Here is a 17,915-nt window from a genome sequence, read left to right on the forward strand (position 1 = left end):
TGAATGGTGGTATACAGAGAGTTGTATCAGCATGCAACTCTAACAGCTGATGTGCGGCACATGCACGCTCTCATTCATTCCATTTTGGAAGGGACCAGCAGTGTCTTGTTTTGTTCACTTGAGATAAGAAGGTGCCCTTTTACTGGGCCTCCCCTGAGGCTTCAGCTCCACTTAGATTAGCAAAATATCCCAAATGTCCTTTTATTGCATCCCCCAGTTCACTAAAGGTTTCTTTCACCTCGTTCCCAAACTCCACCTTACCAATATTTAGTGATCACGTGGCATTAACCAGGAGTCATAACTCCATGGTAGTAGAGAGTATGCTGTGAACAATGCTGTAACGCAGTCGCAGAGCACATGCTTGGCATGCAAAAAGTCCCAGGTTCCTGGTGTCCCCCCGTAAGGTCTGTCTGAAGTCTGAGAGACCTGCTGCCAGTCAACGTCTCTCTTGGGCTAATGGTCTGACTTGGCATATAAAGCAGCTTCCTAAGAGCCTGATTTCGATCCCTGGATTCTCAGGTTAGGCAATGTCAGAGAACAAAGGGTGTGAAATAGATCTCGTCCTTCCAGACGGCGCTTACTGTCATATACTATTTCTCAGCATGCAATGAATATTGATCAAATGTGACAGGCAACTCACGTGGATGTTGTTTTTTATTTGGTCATTCAGAGTTTTCAAGACATTTCCTAGCACTATGGTATATCCTGTTTGGATAAAAGGATAGAGTGTTTTGATTACTTATTTTAAATTTTTCCTCAGCCACTGTGAGGATGGATTGATGCGATGACATCAGTGGAGAGGTAGCAGTGCTTTACAGCACAAGCACACGAAAGAAAGAAAGAAAGAAAGAAAGAAAGAAAGAAAGAAAGAAAGAAAGAAAGAAAGAAAGAAAGAAAGAAAAGATCTCTGCTCCAAGGAGCTTACAATTCAAAATATGACATGATAAAATCTGCAGGAGGAAGGAAGGAAGGAACAGGAGAGGCAAAGTTCATTCCCAAACTCCATCTGGGTCCCCCCTCCCCATTAATGTTTTCCTCTTAGAGATGTTTTGTACTTTTTGAAACCTTTGGGTTCCCCCCAAGCCTGCTGCTATCTCCCCCTCTTGTGAGGGCACTCACAGCCTGAGCATCACCATTGGAGAGAATGATATTCCATCATTCAATTTTGTGGCTGCTCTTCTTAGAGGGCAGAAGGGGTGGGTGGTGGAATTTACATCATGAAGGAACAAATCTGAGCAAATGCAGGTATAAAGCAGATTATCCCAGCTGTTTTGGAGAGCACTGGGATTCCTCCATGTGAAGATCAGTAAAGACCAAACTAGAAGTGATATGACAGATCTGTGAACAGGATCTCTTGTTATGTGCAGAGTAGCTGCAGCCCTTCCTCTGCCCCAATTTGATAGGGGCTGTAGCAGTGGGGAAGGACAGGGTCAATCCAAGACATTTTGCTCTTTGAGGCAAAGGACAAAATGGCCACTCTTTCTCTCTGTCTCTCTCTCTCTCTTCCACAGACAGAAGCCAGGTTGACTGGCAGTTGGATCTTACTTCAACTCACTTGATGGGATAGCATCCTCCAACACACCTGAGGACAGCAAGGTAGGCTTAGGGGCTAAAGGGCAGGCCATGTACCACTGTCCTGCCCAGAGCCCGAGACACGAGATGGAGGCCAGGTTTGGTTTAATTTTCATTTTATTAGGGTGATGGTTACATCCAAAGCAGTGAGCTTCATAAACCTGTCTACTCTACCTCACTACTTTCCCTAGCTAAGCTACCTAAACAGTCTCTGCAGCGTGTGGGGAGAGTTGAATCAGCACTAGAGCCTAGGTGGACACCTGCTTAAGTAGGGAAGGTCTTCACCTGTAAATGACAGCTCCTCCGAAGTTTCACCCTCTCAAGGTCCCTTTTCTCGCGCCATCTCACACGGGGTGAGGGGGGGAGCTTCCGACAGCCCATCTGACAGCGGGGCTTCGCTAGGTGACGGCTTGGCTTCAGAGAGCAGGAAGCTGGTTGGTGGGAAAGCGCTTGAAGTGCCAGGCGGGGATTCCTGCAGGGGTGTAGTTGGCACGTGTGAGGGGTCGCTTCCCAATAGCTCAGGCAGGGGGCTCACAGACGGAGTGGGAACTGCCTTGATGGGGGGGTGGCCAATGGAGTCTGCGGTCTGACTGCGCTTCCCCTTCCTTCAACGCTCCCAGGGACCTCGTCCTCATCTGACTCCTCTCCCTGAGCTAACTCCTCTTGCACCTGGGGTACAACAACCACCACAGATCAATGTCTTCCAACACCTCACCACCATCACCACCCACCCCCAACATCTGAGGTGGCCTTCTCAATCTGTCTAAAGATAGGACTGGCTGTGGGAAGGGAGGTTATTCCTTATTTTCCTGCTGTTTTCTTCATTGCAATTTCCCCTTCCCAAACATGCTATTTGCCTGAGGCAAAACATACCGGTCTCATATGCAAGGGTGCAGTCATCCAGGGTCTCAGGGGTGTGTGTCTTAGACCCCTTACTTTTTTGGGAGCAGTGTCCCACCCAGGTCCCTGTGTCTCCAGCATCCTATGAGCCAATCATCATGGAAGCTGGCTGGAACTGATGGATATTAGCCACTGAGAATAATCTTCTAATATTCCTTGTCCTTTCTTGCTGATTGGAGCCCATCATCATGAAAGTGGAGTGTGTTTGCTACTGAGAAGAGTCTTCTCAGTTGCTGACTCACTTCCTTTCACTCTACTAGGACATCTGCTATTGCGGGAGAAGGTGCATGCGGGAAGGACGGAGAAGCGTGGAGATGATGATGGAAAGTAAGCAAGCGAGTGAGGTGGCATGGCATGACTATCATGAAGGGACCCTGCACTTCTGAATTTGTCACTACAGTACTGCTCATGTGGGCACCTATTAAATTATTCCCTGCCAGACATATAGCAGCATATATATAGAACATGGGTGGTAGTGGGGGCAATTCAGATTGGGAAAACTGCACATGTGGAATTATTGACACACACACCCTCATCTAGCAGCATGGCCTGGTAGGATTCAGGGAGAGGGAGTGGTGCAACGGCTTTGATCCTTTTTTGGAGGGGGGGAATGTGGGAGATGTTCCTGGATTTCCTATGCCAAATCTAGTGTGGCCCTAAGCTTTCCTGAAAGACAGCTTGCTCACACCTCCTAATAAGCGCAGGCACAGGGAATTGTTGAGTTGTAAGGTTCTATAGGATGGGCCAGTCCACTCTTCTCCTGACTGGACTGTGCTTCCGAAGATACCTCCCAGAATCCTTTGCAAAACACAGGAATTCCATGACAGCTGAGGTGCTGCTCGGTTTGAGTGGATCCCAGGGGAGTGCCTCCTCCTCCACTCTGGCCACCCCCCTTTTCTCTCACTGCTGCTGCTGTTGCTGCTCTTGCACATTTTTCAACTTGGGTGGCCATCGTCTCAGCAATGCTGCTCTTCTCCCTCCCTCTCTTGCTGCCTGGTTGGCTGATACTGGCAAGGTTGTCCACTGGTATACACTGTAAAGGGAAGTCTTGCACCAGCCAACTCTTCTGAGCCTCCATTTTAATTTAAATCAGGGCAAGAACAGGTGTGAAATCAGCCCATCAGGTGCTACCTTTGGAATCACAGGTCCAATGAAAATGCCCGAAGAGCAAGGGACTGGGCCAAAGGGGCTCAGCCCAGTGCCTTGCTGTTCTAGTAGAGCCTCTCTATGGTAGAATTTTATCCTACATTTCAAGGGGAGAAATTTGATTCAGTTTGCATTTAAAGGCAAATCTACCTAAACCAAATCAAAACACAGCCGTCCCTCAAAATTTGTAATGCAGTTCTCCAGCCAACTACTGTGTACAAAAAAGCATCCCCTCGCTGGATCATCACCTTGTAGTGGTGAGTGGGCTCGCGTGTTCCAGTGAACCCTGTGAGAGATGCCGTCGGGAGTCATGTGCTCCCAGCAGGGTCACCCATGGTGGTAAGTTAGTTAGTTTAATTTATTGCGGTCAAGGACCCAAATAGAACGAGGATACAATATACAATATACATACATAAACAGAAAAACAGGAGCGTTACATAGAAGTACGTATTAATTGGGCCGCATATATAAACTTGGCCACCTGAATGGTAATTCACCCATGGTGGTAAGGTCGAGGGAGAGGAACCAGACAAAGAACGATCCAAGAATGTCCTCAACGGCAGAACAGGCGGAGGATAACAATGTGTACGTTACAACGGCCGTGAAGGCAGATGAAGGCTGCAGCAGATAAAAGACTTCCAATCATCGTGGTACCCATGCCATTGGATCAAAGTCTTTTTCTGTCAAGATTGTGTGTTGATCGTCATGCGCTGATCTCCCCACATAAAACAAATTCACGCACAGGTGTCTTCCAACCAAATTATCTTGGAAGACAATCTTACTTACGAGTGATCGCCAACCAACCACAAAAAACAATGTGCAGGGGTAAAATGTACATAAAAATGCATGCATTCATGAAAGTAACACTGAAAATGCATTTATATTAGGGAAAATTGCTTTGCAAAAATGTATATACATATAACATACAAACATGTGAATATTAAGAGAAATTCATACTAAAATGCTTATGAATTTTTATGATGACTTTAAAAAATAGCAAACGTGGAAATGTGGAGAATTGAATTTAAGATTGGAAAAATGAGAAACTGAGAGGAACCAAAATTAACAGATCCGCCAGTCCCTATGCATTTCCTGCATAAATCCTTTCCATCCCATTTTTATATTGATCTGCAATTTTTTAAAAATCTGCAGGAAAAATCACATTGAAATAGTACTTTCTGACAAAATACTGTTTAAATACATATTTTGTCAGAAATACAAAATATTTGCATAGTATTTTACATCAATGTATGCACTGAAATAGGCATTCTAACACATTGAGATCTGCAGCCTTCTGAATTCCTTCTTGTAGCTACGTATCAACAGACCCTCTCTATGATGGCATCTGCTCTAAAGAACAGCCTCCCTTCAGAGATTAGGTGGACACTGATGGTTGCGTGTTTTCTCCATCAGTTAGAATTTTGTCCAAGCACTTTCTAGCCACTAATACCAGTTCTTCAGTATCTTCAGATTGTGGTTGTGTTAATGTTAATTGAATACATTGTTGTTTTTCTTTTGTAATGTTTTGTTATTGTATTATTGCTGTTTTGACTGTTGCGAATGCTTTGGTGTTCACGGAATGAAAAGTGGTATCAAAATGATTTAAATAAATAAATAAAATTTTTGCATTTTGATTTTAGCCAAGAATTGTATCTGCGACTGTGAAGTTTGAAGGATAATTACATTCGTCCAGGAGGGGGCCGAACAAATTTTAATTGGAATTCACAGAAATCAAATTCCTCAGACATTTCTAGGTGCCCCAAAACATTTGGAATGGGAGCCATTTCTGCACGGCAGCTCAAGTGAATTGAGCTTGACTAAACCATTCTAATATGTGGGGCCTACTTTTTTCTTCCCTCAACATTTCTCCCCCACTTCCTCACCCAGGCCTTGGTTACAGTTATGTGTTTCTACACTTGATGGATGCTTTGCTGGATATTTGAGGCCTTGTGTATGTCAGAAATACATATAACCTGTAGAGGCGGAGGAAGTGCTTGCAAGCAGAGCATTGCTGCTGATTATTTCAAGTACAGGTAGGTAAGATGCACCCGTGAGAACTCATACAAAGTTAATACAGTCCAGAGCGATACAGTTCCTTCCTTGTCCTCATCCTTCCTTCCTTCTCTGTTCTAGCAGTCATTTCAGTGGACAGCTGTGAAATGTGCTCCTCTTTGGGTCCTTTCTTTAAAACCTTCAGCCAAAAGGGGAATCCTCATGAGAAACTTTAAAAAAAACCACACATGCCAGTGACTACATTTGTGAGGGTTCCCCCTTCTTCCCCCATCCCTCCACCCCCAGCAGAGGGAATCCCTTTGAAATCTGTAAACAAGTTTATCTCAAGGATGTGAAGCTGAGAAGCCAACGTGACTCTGGGGGACTGAATGCTCATTGAGGAAGATGAGGTGGCCTTGCTAGGAACTGCCCCAAACCTACAAGACCTTTCTAATGTTGGTGAGACCAGTCCTGGTGAGATGGGAGGGGCGTGCCAGGAAAGTTAAAGAGGACAGATGGGTAGCAGGGAGGCTGCACCACATGGTAACTCCAGATAATGTTGTTTACTGGTCCTTGGAAAAAAAGGTTGCATCTAGAACAACCAGGAGCACCCCTGATGCCAGGTGGCATGGCAAGATTAAAGCAGCAACCATGAGTCAGGACTTTGAAGCTCCTCTGGAGAACTCTCTCATCTCATTACCGCCTGTTGCGGGCTGGAGGGAACCACTAAGGAGACAGGGGTTCCACAGAGTGGCAAAAAGACCCCTGGTTTAAACCTTCCCTGCCTTCCCATTGAGATCTCCCTGCAAGCATAAAGGTAGGTGAACTTTTACAATCAGTTGGCTCTTCAGGGGACCTAATGAAGGAGGCCTTGGATGTGGGTGCGGATTGTAGGAGATGGAGGAGAGGATAATATGAGAAGCGGGAGTGGAGGCCACTCTTGGAAGGAGGGAGGAATTTTTAAAGGAGCTTTGCACCAACACAAATGTCCAGTTACAGAATCTTTAGAGCATTTCATTTAATTAAAAAAAAGTATATAGGACATCTGAAGTGCCTCCACCAACTTTTCTCCACCACTTGTTTGGTCTTTTCCTGGACATCTGAGCCATGTCTCGCTTTTGCTTCTCTTTCTCTCTTGATAGCTGCAGAGTTGTTTTTTCCCTAGAGGGACCTGAGCTCTCGGCCAAGGGGAACTAGCTTTGTGTGTTTGCATTCCTGAAGTTGGTTTGCTGGTTGTGATGGGCTGTGCTCAGAGCTTGGAAAAGTTACTTTTTTGAACTACAACTCCCATCAGTCCAATCCAGTGGCCACGCTGGCTGGGGCTGATGGGAGTTGTAGTTCAAAAAAAGTAACTTTTCCAAGCTCTGGCCTGTGCTTTGTTTTTGAGGTTTTGTTTAAAAAAGAAAATGTTTTGTTGCTTGCAAGGAACTGTGGCTGCCATGTAACCTAGGAGCAATACCTGTGTTTGGTCTCCAAGCTGTTGGAAGCATCATTTTCAGCATTCTGGTCTTGAAAAGGAGGGGATGGAAGGCCTCCAACATTTAAGTGAGGGATACAAATCTTTCTATAATGAAAGGATTGGATACTTTATGGAAGGTTGTCAACATCTGAGACCTATGGATGTCACTTTTGGAAGAACCGAGTATGTGAGCATGCTCCATTATACTTTGCTAAGAGTATGAGAAATTGCCTTGCTGGATCAGACCACACACCTACCTGAGAAGTAGTCCTGCTGAGCTCGGTGGGGCTTATTTCTGAGGAGACATGTATGGGATTGCATTGTTAGTCTAACATTCTGTGTCTGAACAGTGGCCAGCTAGTTTAAGAACATAAGTGCCTATTGGATGAGGCCAATGGCCCATCTAGTCCAGCATCCTGTTCTCACTATGGCCAACCAGATGCCTGTGGGAAGCCTGCAAGCAGGACCGGAGTGCAAGAGCACTCTCCCCACTTGTGATTCCCAGCAACTGGCATTCAGAGGCTTACTAGCATTCAGCTTGGAAGCAGGAAAAAATTGTGATAGTTAACCTTGTGGTTTTTTATCTTCAGTGTCTCATAATCAGAGCTATATTGCCTCTGAATGTGGAGTCTCCATTCTGAACTATCACAAACAGTAGCAATTGATGCATTTATCCATGTGTTGTTTAGTCTTCTCTTTTTCAAAGCCATCTAAGCTAACCAAATCTTCTTGCAATTAATTTTGGAAGTGAAAGAATTCTGTGTTGTGGGATGAAAGGCTTCCTTTTGTTTGTCCTGAACCTGATGCTAATCAAGGCTGCAATCCAATTCACACTTACCTGGAAGTATGTCCCATTGAGCTCAATGGAGCTTACTTCTGAGTAGACATGTATTGGATTGCAGCCCAAATCTACTCGATTACCCTGGGATCTAGTTTTTTTGGGGGGGGGGATGATGGTGGTGGAGGATGACTTTTTGTCCATTCATTCTCTCCACACTGTCATGTCTTTCTCTTCATCTTTAGCTGACTTTCAACCAGGGATGCGGAACCTGTGGTTATAGGTATTGGACTCCAAGTTCCATTAGCCCCAGTCAGTATGGCCTATGGTCAGGGATGACGGAAGATGTAGTCCTTCCAGCAACATCTGGAGGCAGGGCCACTGGTTTCCCACCTCCCAGCTTTAGACAGTGTACACCTATCGTTTCAGGGAAGAAGCTCCAATCCCTTGATCATTTCAGCTGTGCTTTTTGATAGCTTCTTACCAACTGTACAATGCCCTGTTTCTGATTATGGAAATGGAGCTTCCCAATAGTCCCCCTGCATATAATAGGTTTTCCACAGAGACGTTGTTGTTTGATGACCAGACATTGTCATAGGAATCTGGGGCCTTCTCTCATGGATTCTCTAAAAAAGAAAAAGAAAACAGAGATGTTTTGAAGGTATCGGAAGGTGCCATCATTTCAGTCAGCGATCACAACGGTCTCCAGCCTAGGATGCCACCTTATACTGAGTCCAGGCTGTTGGTCCATCTAGTTCTGTGTTGTCTACACCAGGGGTGGGGAACCTTTTTTCAGCCTGAGGGCCACATTCCCTCTTGGGCCATCTTCCAGGGGCCACATGCCAGTCGTAGGTGGGGCCAGCGGCAAAAGTGGGTGGAGCAACACATGTAACTTTTACCTGTATATAGTAGGCTAGTTTTTACACACACACACACACTTTTCTATCCTTCATCAAGGCAATGAAGAGGCACACTCACAGAGCATATGGTGAGGGGTGAGGCCCAGAGAGAGGGGAAATGGCTAAGAAGGGAATGTGGCCTGGGGAGAGTCCAGAGGGTCAAACAGAGAGGCCTGGAGGGCTGCCATTGGCTCCCAGGCCTGAGGTTACCCCCCCTCCAGTTCTACACTGATTGTCAGTGGCTCTCCAGGATTTCAGACAAGGTATATTCCCAGCCCTACCTGAAGATCAAATCTTGGAAAAGTTACTTTTTTGAACTACAACTCCCATCAGTCCCAGCCAGCATGGCCACTGGATTGGGCTGATGGGAGTTGTAGTTCAAAAAAGTAACTTTTCCAAGCTCTGCTGAAGATGCTGGGAATCAAACCCAGTACCTTCTCCATGCAAAGCAGGTGCTCTTACACTGAGCTATACCTTGCCCCCTTTCCATAGCTATTAGCCTCTGTCAGTCACGATTGCAGAAGAACAGGGAAACGTGCTCATGGTCCCGGGCACTGTTAGGGTAATGAGGCTGAAACTGAAATTCCAGGTGGGTATGGTTGAGAACTGTAGAAGGAAGGAAGAGTTGCTTGCTGTTGCTGATTTGAGCTGAAGCCAAGCCTGTTAATGCACCAAAATGGCCTGAGTTCTAGAGTAAGGTGTGGGATAGTATTCCATATGAGGATTTGGCCGGACTTGCTCATATTTTAATTGTGATTTTATTTGTTGTATACCGCCCTGAGAGCTTTCTGCTATAAGGCGGTCTAGAAATGTAATTAAATAAATAAATAAAATAAATAAGTGCAAATGTGAGCATCAACCCACTGAGAAATTAGTAAGTGACTAAGCTTCTGATGGCTAGTCCACCATCTGTGCATGGGGGTCCTAAGATAGGAAAAGCAGGAGAATTGCTTGGCTCATAGAGCTGAGTGGCACTCAGCAGATCATCAGGTTCAATGCCTGTTGTGTCTAACCAGGACACCGTGACTCTAAAGCATTCCCAGCAGGTGCTCAGCCTTTTCTTTGCACACTGCCAGTGAAGGGCGCTCCACAGTCTCCCTAGGCAACTTACTCCATCATGGCACTGCTCTTGCAGCTTCATCAGCTCATGCATAAGGAGCTCAGCCCAGCTTGCACAGCAGAAAAAAAGTTTATCCAAGGTGTGTTACCCTAGAGTGCCATTAACTAATATGTAGTCCCTCAAAGCTGTTTTTTTAAATGCCAAATTAGCCATTACTTGAAACCCACAATTGTAGATTGGAACACATTATGCAGACTTGTGATTAGAATTCATCTGTCTGTTTTGACGAGGAAGTGGACAATTTGCAGGGCCAGGACAGGACTCCTTGCAGAGCTTCTTTTCTAAAATGAGAGTTGTAGTTGCTCAAGTTCATGTGGAAGCCACTATGACCCTCTGAACTGGAAGCTGCTTTGCCTGGCTCGGGTTAAATGCTTAGATGTGGCTGCAGTTTCTCAGTGGAGACAAGGATTTTACACATGCCCAGAGACACTCCGTTAACTGCCTCACCGGGCAAGAGAAACCAGGTTCTGGGTCTAAGCGCTGCTGAGCCCTGCTTTAAATGATGCCTTGCCTTCCTTGCGGAGACATGGGAAGAAGGAACCAAATGGAAGGCCAGCTGGTACAGCTGAGTGAATGGGGCATGTGTGTGTGTACATAGATAAAGAAGTCCCTAGGGTCTGAATAGGGATAAATGTTCTCGGTTCACCATTTAATTTGAATCTACCGAATTCACAGTTCCTGAACCAATACATGAACAAAAATGGAACTATCCTACAATATCTGGAAATTATGTGATACAGTTCTCCAAACAAATAACACATATAAGAAACTGTGTATTAGGGGAAAGTGCTACATTTCACTAATGTAGTTAAAATGTACACAATGCATTATATTATGTTAGGGGAAATTGCTCGCAAAAATCCATTTATTTTTTTTTTTGCAACCTCTCAGTAGTTCCACTGTCCTCAGAGGTTCAGGGAATGGCAGCCTGGGAGAGGGCATACTTTATGGTGGCCCCTAAGTTGTGGAATTATCTCCCCACAGAGGTGTGTCTGGTACCTTCATTATGCAGTCTCCATCATAAAGAGGAACCTCTTTAACCTGGCATTTGACACCTGAGAGATGTATATTTTAGGAACCACCCTATTCTTGTGACTGTAATTTGTTTTAAACTGTTTTTAATATTGTATTTTTAAACTGGTAAAGGGCAGATAATAAATTATTATCATTATTATTTCATCAAAACTACGTACAAAATATGTATATTAGGTAAAAGGCTCATGGAAATATGTATGAATTTTCATGTGGAGAATGGAAAATAAGATCGGAAAAACAAGGAAAATGAGAAATGGAGGGAAACTAATATTGACATGTTTGTGCATCCCTAGGCTTGAAACTAATAGGACTCAAAGTGGGTGCTGTGAAGTAATAGGAACTCTGAGATGTGATTCAGGGTAAATTTACCATTTTAATATTTTGTCTGAAGTAGAGTGTGAAGTAGGGTATTACCATTTAAATATTTTGTCTGAAGTAGAATGTAATAACAATTATGGTAGCTTTTATACTAGTATAGGGAACCTGTGGCTCTCCAGATGTTCCATCATTGCCACTCTATGACCACGCTGGCTAGGGCTGAAGGAAATAGGAGTCCACTGTAGAACCACAGATTCCACATCCCTGCTTTGTAGAGGGGATGACAGCCATGGAATTCCCTGGAGGATCTCTAAGCCTAGCCTCTCTTATATGCTTTGTGGATGAAATCTGCATTGGGGAGGGAACAATGTATGCTACTCTGAGCTCCTTGGAGGAAAGGCAGGATATCAGTGCATTAAATAAGGTCAGTTAGTGTTATTCTGCTCATATTGCAGATGGGGACACTAAGGCCAAGCATTCTTGGCAGCCCAATATTTGAAATGAAGACTTTCTAGTTCACAGTTCAGCCTGTTAGCTGCTATGTTCTACTAGAAGAAGATGAGTCAGGTCCTGCTCAGACCCAGTTTTTACCGCATTAGAAATGGAACCACAGAATCATGCCTGGCTTCTCATCCTGGCTTCTCATCCTGCTGCTATGTCAGTGTTCTTCAACCTTGGGTCCCCAGATGTTGAGGGACTACAACTCCCATCATCCCTGACCGATGACCATGCTGCCTGGGGCTGATGGGAGTTGTGGTCCAACAATATCTGGGGACCCAAGGCTGAAGAACAGTGCACCATGTGACCAAGCGTAGTGTGCTAGACACCAGCACCGCAACTCAACAGCTTCTCTAAATAGCAGCCCCTAGTGCTGCAAAAAGGCTGTTAAAGGGTGAGAGAATGCAATGGCATGATCAAAAATTATCACAACTGTGTGAGAAGGTTGCTGCAGGGAACCATTATCTATATAGTTCTGTTTCAATTCAATGTGCTGTGGTAGTGGAGGGGGGGAAAGGCAAATTCCATGGTAGGGATTATTTGGAAAGAGACTGAAAATTCAACTGCTACCTTCGTTATCATGCCTTTATATCGATCTGTGATGCAGCTGCATTTGAAATACTGTATACAATTCTAATCAGCTCATCTAAAAAAGAATATTGTGGCACTGGAAAAGTTGCAGAAAAGAGCTGCAAATATGATCAGGGCCTGCTGGAGCACCTGTTCTATGAGGAAAGGCTGGAATACTTGGAGCCTTGTAGTTGAGAACAAAGAAGCCTGAATGGGGCATAATACTGTAGAAGTTTATAAAATGATGCTTAATAAAGCAAAAGGACTATTTTTTCTTGTTATCATGCTGGAATCTTTGATTAGGTCTGTGCCAAAATAGGTTTCTAAGCAGTTTGCAAAGTCCAAAAACCAGTTTCACAAATATTAAAATAAGCAACTATAATTAAAATACACTGCAAAACTATCCTATTAAAACATTAAAATATAAACAACTTGATGATACTCAGCCAAACGGATTGGCAGTAGATTCAGGATAAAATATAAAAACATAAGAAGGGTCCTGCTGGATCAGGCCAGTGGCCCATGTAGTCCAGCCTTCTGTTCTCACAGTGGCCAACCAGATGCCACTGGGAAGCCTGCATTTCATTCTTTTGTTTTTTTCATTCATTCCTATAGAATGCACTGTCACAAGATGTAGTGATGATCACCATTGGCTTGATGGATCTAAAGAGAGATTAGGTACATTAATAAAGGAGAGCTCTGTCAATTACTATTAGCCATGATAGCTAAACAGAACCTCCAGATTCAGAGGCAGTGTGCCTCTAAATGCTAGTCACTGGAGGCCAAACAGTGTGGGGTGTACTTGCTCAAGGGAATTCCCAGATGCACCTGTCTGGCCATTGTTGGAAGCTGGATGCTAGAGAAGATGTACTCTTCTGATCCAGTAGGGATCTTCTTTTGCTTACTAGCAGGCCATGTGTCTAAATATGGCCTAACAGGTTTTTTTTTTAAGTGTAGGTTTTCAGTGTAGATGGTTTGATACCATAAAGTTCAGGGTTCTGCTACTTCTCTGAATAATTCCCTGAAAGGCTTCCTTCGTTTGGTTTTAGAGTTTTTTGCCCCCTTAGGCTGAAATCCAATTAGTGTCTACTCAGAAGTAAGCTCCATTGGGTTCAGTGGGATTTACCCCCAGGTAAGTGTGTATTGTTTGCAGCATTCGTTGTTAAAAAATGGACATGAAGGGAACTTCGGGTTTGGGGCTTTGAATGTGAATTATAATCACAAGTGAAATCATTACCTGTGTATGATACGTGTTATGGGACTATGTTGAATCTGCTCATAGTTCCTCTGGTATTATTGCTCTGTTGTATATTTCTTTTCTGGAAAATGAAAAATTTTAATAATTTTTTTAAAGTGTAGGTTTTAATGTATTTTAAGTGTAGGTTTTAATGTATTCATTCTATTGGAAAGGTTTGACCAGGATTTTGATCTGAGCCAGGGCTCGCCAAGCACTCAGCATAAAAACAAAAAGGCCATAGAAGGATGCAACTGACACAACATGATTCAGCCCACACATTTCAGGCCACAAAGCATTAGCAAAAGCTATAACAGGGTCAGAGCTTGGAAGTAACTAGTTACAACTAATGAATTACTTGTAATTCATTACTTTTTTGAGTAACGAGTAGGTAATTCCTTTACATTTTGATTGTAATAGAACTAGGAGTAATTTTACTACTTTTGTGGAGTAATTATAATGTTTCCAGAATTACTTTTGGGCATTACTTGGGGGGGGGAGCAGGGGAAGTCTTCTGCTCCTCTGATTTGTGGATGAAAATCATGTGCCTCAAACTGGGCTTCTGTGCAGCATTGCTCTTTCCTCATGCTCTGTGGATGGGTAGGAAGCGACGAGGGAGGAGGCAGAGAGTGAGACGGGGTGGAGTGGAGAAAACAATTATTTTTAAAAATGGATGGTGATGGTGAAGACTGGAGTTGAAAAAGGATCTGGAGGGCAAGAACAAGGATAAAGGAGGAGAAGGAGGCAGCAGCAGAATGGAGATAAAGAACTGTGGAGGTGAAAGATGATGACGTGTGTGTGTGTGTGTGTGTGAATACTGTGTCTGCACTTGGCACACAAAGTGGCCTCCACCACCCTCTCTGGCTACTGTGCTGCATTTGCAGTATTTTAACTGTTTTGCATCTCAGGTGAAAATGTTTGCTTGGGTGAGTGTCCCTTAGTTGGTGGCAGGGCAGGGCAGGGTCCGGGAGGTAGTTAAGTGAGAGAGATTATGCTTGCTGGGTGAGTGGGGGCAGTTGCACTTGGTTTGATGTGCAAAGATCTGAGTAGTGGCCTCTGCCTCCCTCTCCACCACCCTTACCAGCAGAGAGACCACCGCTGCTATCTTATGAATAAGAATAATTATTCTACTACCTCTGTATGTGTTTGTTTATTTTTAATGTTCTTTTAGGTTACTTAGATGTGCAGCAGCCAAGGCCAGCACCTTGTAGGTGTTTTTTTAAAAAGCAACTGAAATGTAATTGTAGTGATTACTTTGGAGGAAAAGTAAAGTAATCAGTTACTTTCAGAGCAATTGTAATTGTAAAGGTAATTACTACTTTTTTGGGGCCATGTAACTGTAACTGTAATTTATTACCTTTTAAAAGTAATCTTCCAAGCTCTGAACAGGGTAGACAAGCAACCTTTCAATCACATGAAATCAAGAAGGCTTTTCTTTTTACAAAAATCCGTACTTCTTTTTTACCGTGGAAGAAATATTTATTTCTAAAGACTAGGTATAAATTTTTTTAAAAAATTTAAAGGCTACAGTGTAAGTACCTTAACTAACCCAATGTTAACTTCCACCAATGAAAATCATAGCATTTTATCCAGACTAGGTTAGCTGCACTTAGCTACTTTTGAAATCACTAGGACTTCATTTAATCATGACTAATGTTTATTTCAGCAGGACATAAGTGCAACTAACTCTGTCTGGATGCAACCCATTGGGTTCTTAACATCATAGTTTATTTATTTTTATAATATTTATAAGAATATTTATAAACTGACAATCCATAAAAAATATCAAGGTGGTTTACAGTTACACAGTTATTTATTAATTGTACGTTATCATTTAAAAGAGAGGGTTTTTTTGCAAAAGCATCAAAGCTCAGACTTGGAACAACTGAAGTAATACTAAGGAAGATTGCCTCTGAACATGTGTTGATAGTGATGTATCCTTTGCCACTGAATAACAAGAACTGAAATGAGAGAGAAAAGTTTCGAAGCTAGCGGTTGTAACCAATTAAGTTCTACTCAGAGTGGACCCACTGAAATTAATGGTCCTAAGTTAGTTTAATTTGAATTGGTTTGTTCACTGAGTATGACTAGCATTAGATACCACCCTAGGAGATTAATTCTGTTCCCCAGAGAAAGTGATTTTTTATTAAATTGGTATGTTCTGTTGGCTCATTGGAAAAGCAAAAAAAGATCGTAAATATATGCTCCTAAACTCTTGTGATTTGAGCTGCAACTGTCTGTATCTGGATGTAAGGAGAGAGAGATAAATTGTTTCCAATTAGGCCCCTATGAAGTCCTAGTGACTTCAAAAGTAGCTAAGCACAGCTAACCTAGTCTAGATAAAATGCCATGATTTTCACTGGTGGAAGTTACCCCACTGTTGAGGTATTGCTCCGTTAATTTTCTACAATTAATTGGAAGCAGAATGAAAATATTGGTTCCGCACAAACACTTCTCCTGGCAATGGAGAAGGACCCATAGCTAAATCTTCCTATAATATTCATAAGCGTGTCCCGTTCAGCAAAGGTTCCCAGGAACATCAATTTGAAGTTTCATCTTTATAGTTTCAGCTAGTTTTATTGCTTTCTGATGAGTGTGGGTGGGGAATGAGTGATTAATAGCTTATTAATTACCTATGGAATAGCCTTTCTTAATTGACCTAATGTCAGTTTCTGTTCCTGTGGGGAAGGCTATTTTGGCTGGTTTCCTCTTACTATTATTTTAATTTTAACTTTAATAGGGAAATATATGATAATGGGAGGGAACGAGTAATTAAATTATCTCCTCACCCAGCAGAAACAGAAACTATTATTGTATTACTTAAGAGAGGCTATTAATAGACTATTCACTATAACTAGACCCGCACCCACAGTCATCAGAAAGCAACAAAACAGGATAAACTTGCAAACAGGAAGTATTTAATTAAAGGCCAAGGAGCCCCTGCACATTGCCTTTCCACATTAGACATGCTGTGTTACCATTATATTTTATTGGCCCCCAAACTGCGAAAAATCAGGCCTAGAGAAACACAGGAGGATAACACTGGGATGCAGTGGGCTGACAAACAAGTTTTCTGGATGCTCCTGAAAAAGTGAGTGAACAAGGGATGTCAATTATAGAGAAAGGGGCTATGGTGGAAGCAGCCAGAGAGAGGACTGAAATGGTTTGCTGTTGGTCACTGCATGGCAGAGGGGCAGTAAGGGCTTGTAATGATTGTACCATAACCAAGATGCCCCCTGTTTCCCTCTAAGAAAAAAGTAGCACAAGCTGATCCACAAGTGATCCTTTTTAGAACAAACAGCCACATCTATCTTTTCATTAACCTAAATCTCCTACCTTGTTCTTCTTCTTTTTGGATTTCCAACAGATCCAGCCAACCAGGGCATGTTACCACCAGGCTGAACGTTAGGACGATAACAAGAACTACAGAGAAAGAGGGACTGGAAGCCAAAAGGGAATGGCAGCTCGGAGCCAGGTGGGATAAACAAACTGCTTCGGTCAGAATGTTGTGAGTGAATCTTAAAAATGAGAACCTTGAACTTTGTGCAAAATATGTCAGATAGCCACTCTTAGGCCTGCACAGTGGTTTGTGGTCTGGAACATCGAATATCTGCTTTTATGAGAGTATTAAAAGGATTCTTCCTTTTTTTTCTCCCCCCAAGGAGGACTATGAAGCTGACATTCAGGGGAAACTTGAAGTTGAGGCATATGATGACTCTCCACTGAAACACTCCAATATGTCACTTGCAACCCAAAGCAGTGAGTAATCCAAATCTCTGGAAGAAAAGAAAAACAAGTATTTAGCAGACCAAGCATGCAATGAGAAATCACGCTGTAACATACTGCAGGAGCTTTGGCTAAACAGCTCCCTAGAATTTGGTGTTTCAGGCTGCACCTGAGTAGCCATGACTTAGATGGAACCTGGTAATGGGAAACAAACATCCTGGGGGGTGGTGGTCAGGCATTCTAGAGTGAAGATGACCATAAGTTGACTCCAGCTGAATTACAGCTAGGGATGGGTGAGAATTTTGATACAGTACGCATTTTAAGCAGAATTTATCAAATTCACACTTTCCAAATCAGTTTGAGAACCGGAACGCAGCCATCCTTCAAAATTTGCATTTACTATAATTTTGTGATGCAGTTCACCAACTAAACAATACTTACAAAAATGCATATATGAGGGGAAGGTGTGCATAAAAATGAACATATGAGTGAAAATAACATGCAAAAATACATTAGATAACGAGAAGTGGCTTGCAAAAAATGTGTACATTTGTTAAAAGTGCTTACAAAATTGTGTTTGTTAGGAGAAATTTGCACTAACATGTTGGAGAATTTTCAACTTGCTGCAGAAATGGGGAGAACTGAATTTAAGATGGGAAAAATGAGGA

The 17,915-nt window shown here is 43.0% G+C and overlaps 1 protein-coding gene across 8 annotated transcripts in view; it reads left to right on the top strand.

Moving 5' to 3' along the window:
* The first annotated feature begins 6,072 nt into the window (after positions 1-6,072).
* The window catches only part of SLC4A1 (solute carrier family 4 member 1 (Diego blood group)), a 79,032-nt gene continuing 67,189 nt past the window's right edge, over positions 6,073-17,915 (top strand). For 2 of the 8 annotated variants that reach the window (XR_009758565.1, XR_009758564.1), the window contains exons 1-3: positions 6,074-6,427; positions 16,889-16,996; positions 17,184-17,280. Coding sequence is in view for 5 of the 8 variants with exons in the window: in XM_061591374.1 (XP_061447358.1) it covers positions 16,979-16,996; positions 17,184-17,280 (115 nt within the window). In the remaining 3 variants the exon portion in view is untranslated. Of the gene's footprint in view, positions 6,428-11,194; positions 11,261-16,888; positions 16,997-17,183; positions 17,281-17,915 lie in introns of those variants that run through there. The other 6 variants (XM_061591371.1, XM_061591373.1, XM_061591372.1 and 3 more) reach the window with 5 other exon arrangements.

This window comes from Rhineura floridana, chromosome 11 (genome assembly GCF_030035675.1).
Source record: "Rhineura floridana isolate rRhiFlo1 chromosome 11, rRhiFlo1.hap2, whole genome shotgun sequence".
Lineage (NCBI taxonomy): Eukaryota > Metazoa > Chordata > Lepidosauria > Squamata > Rhineuridae > Rhineura > Rhineura floridana.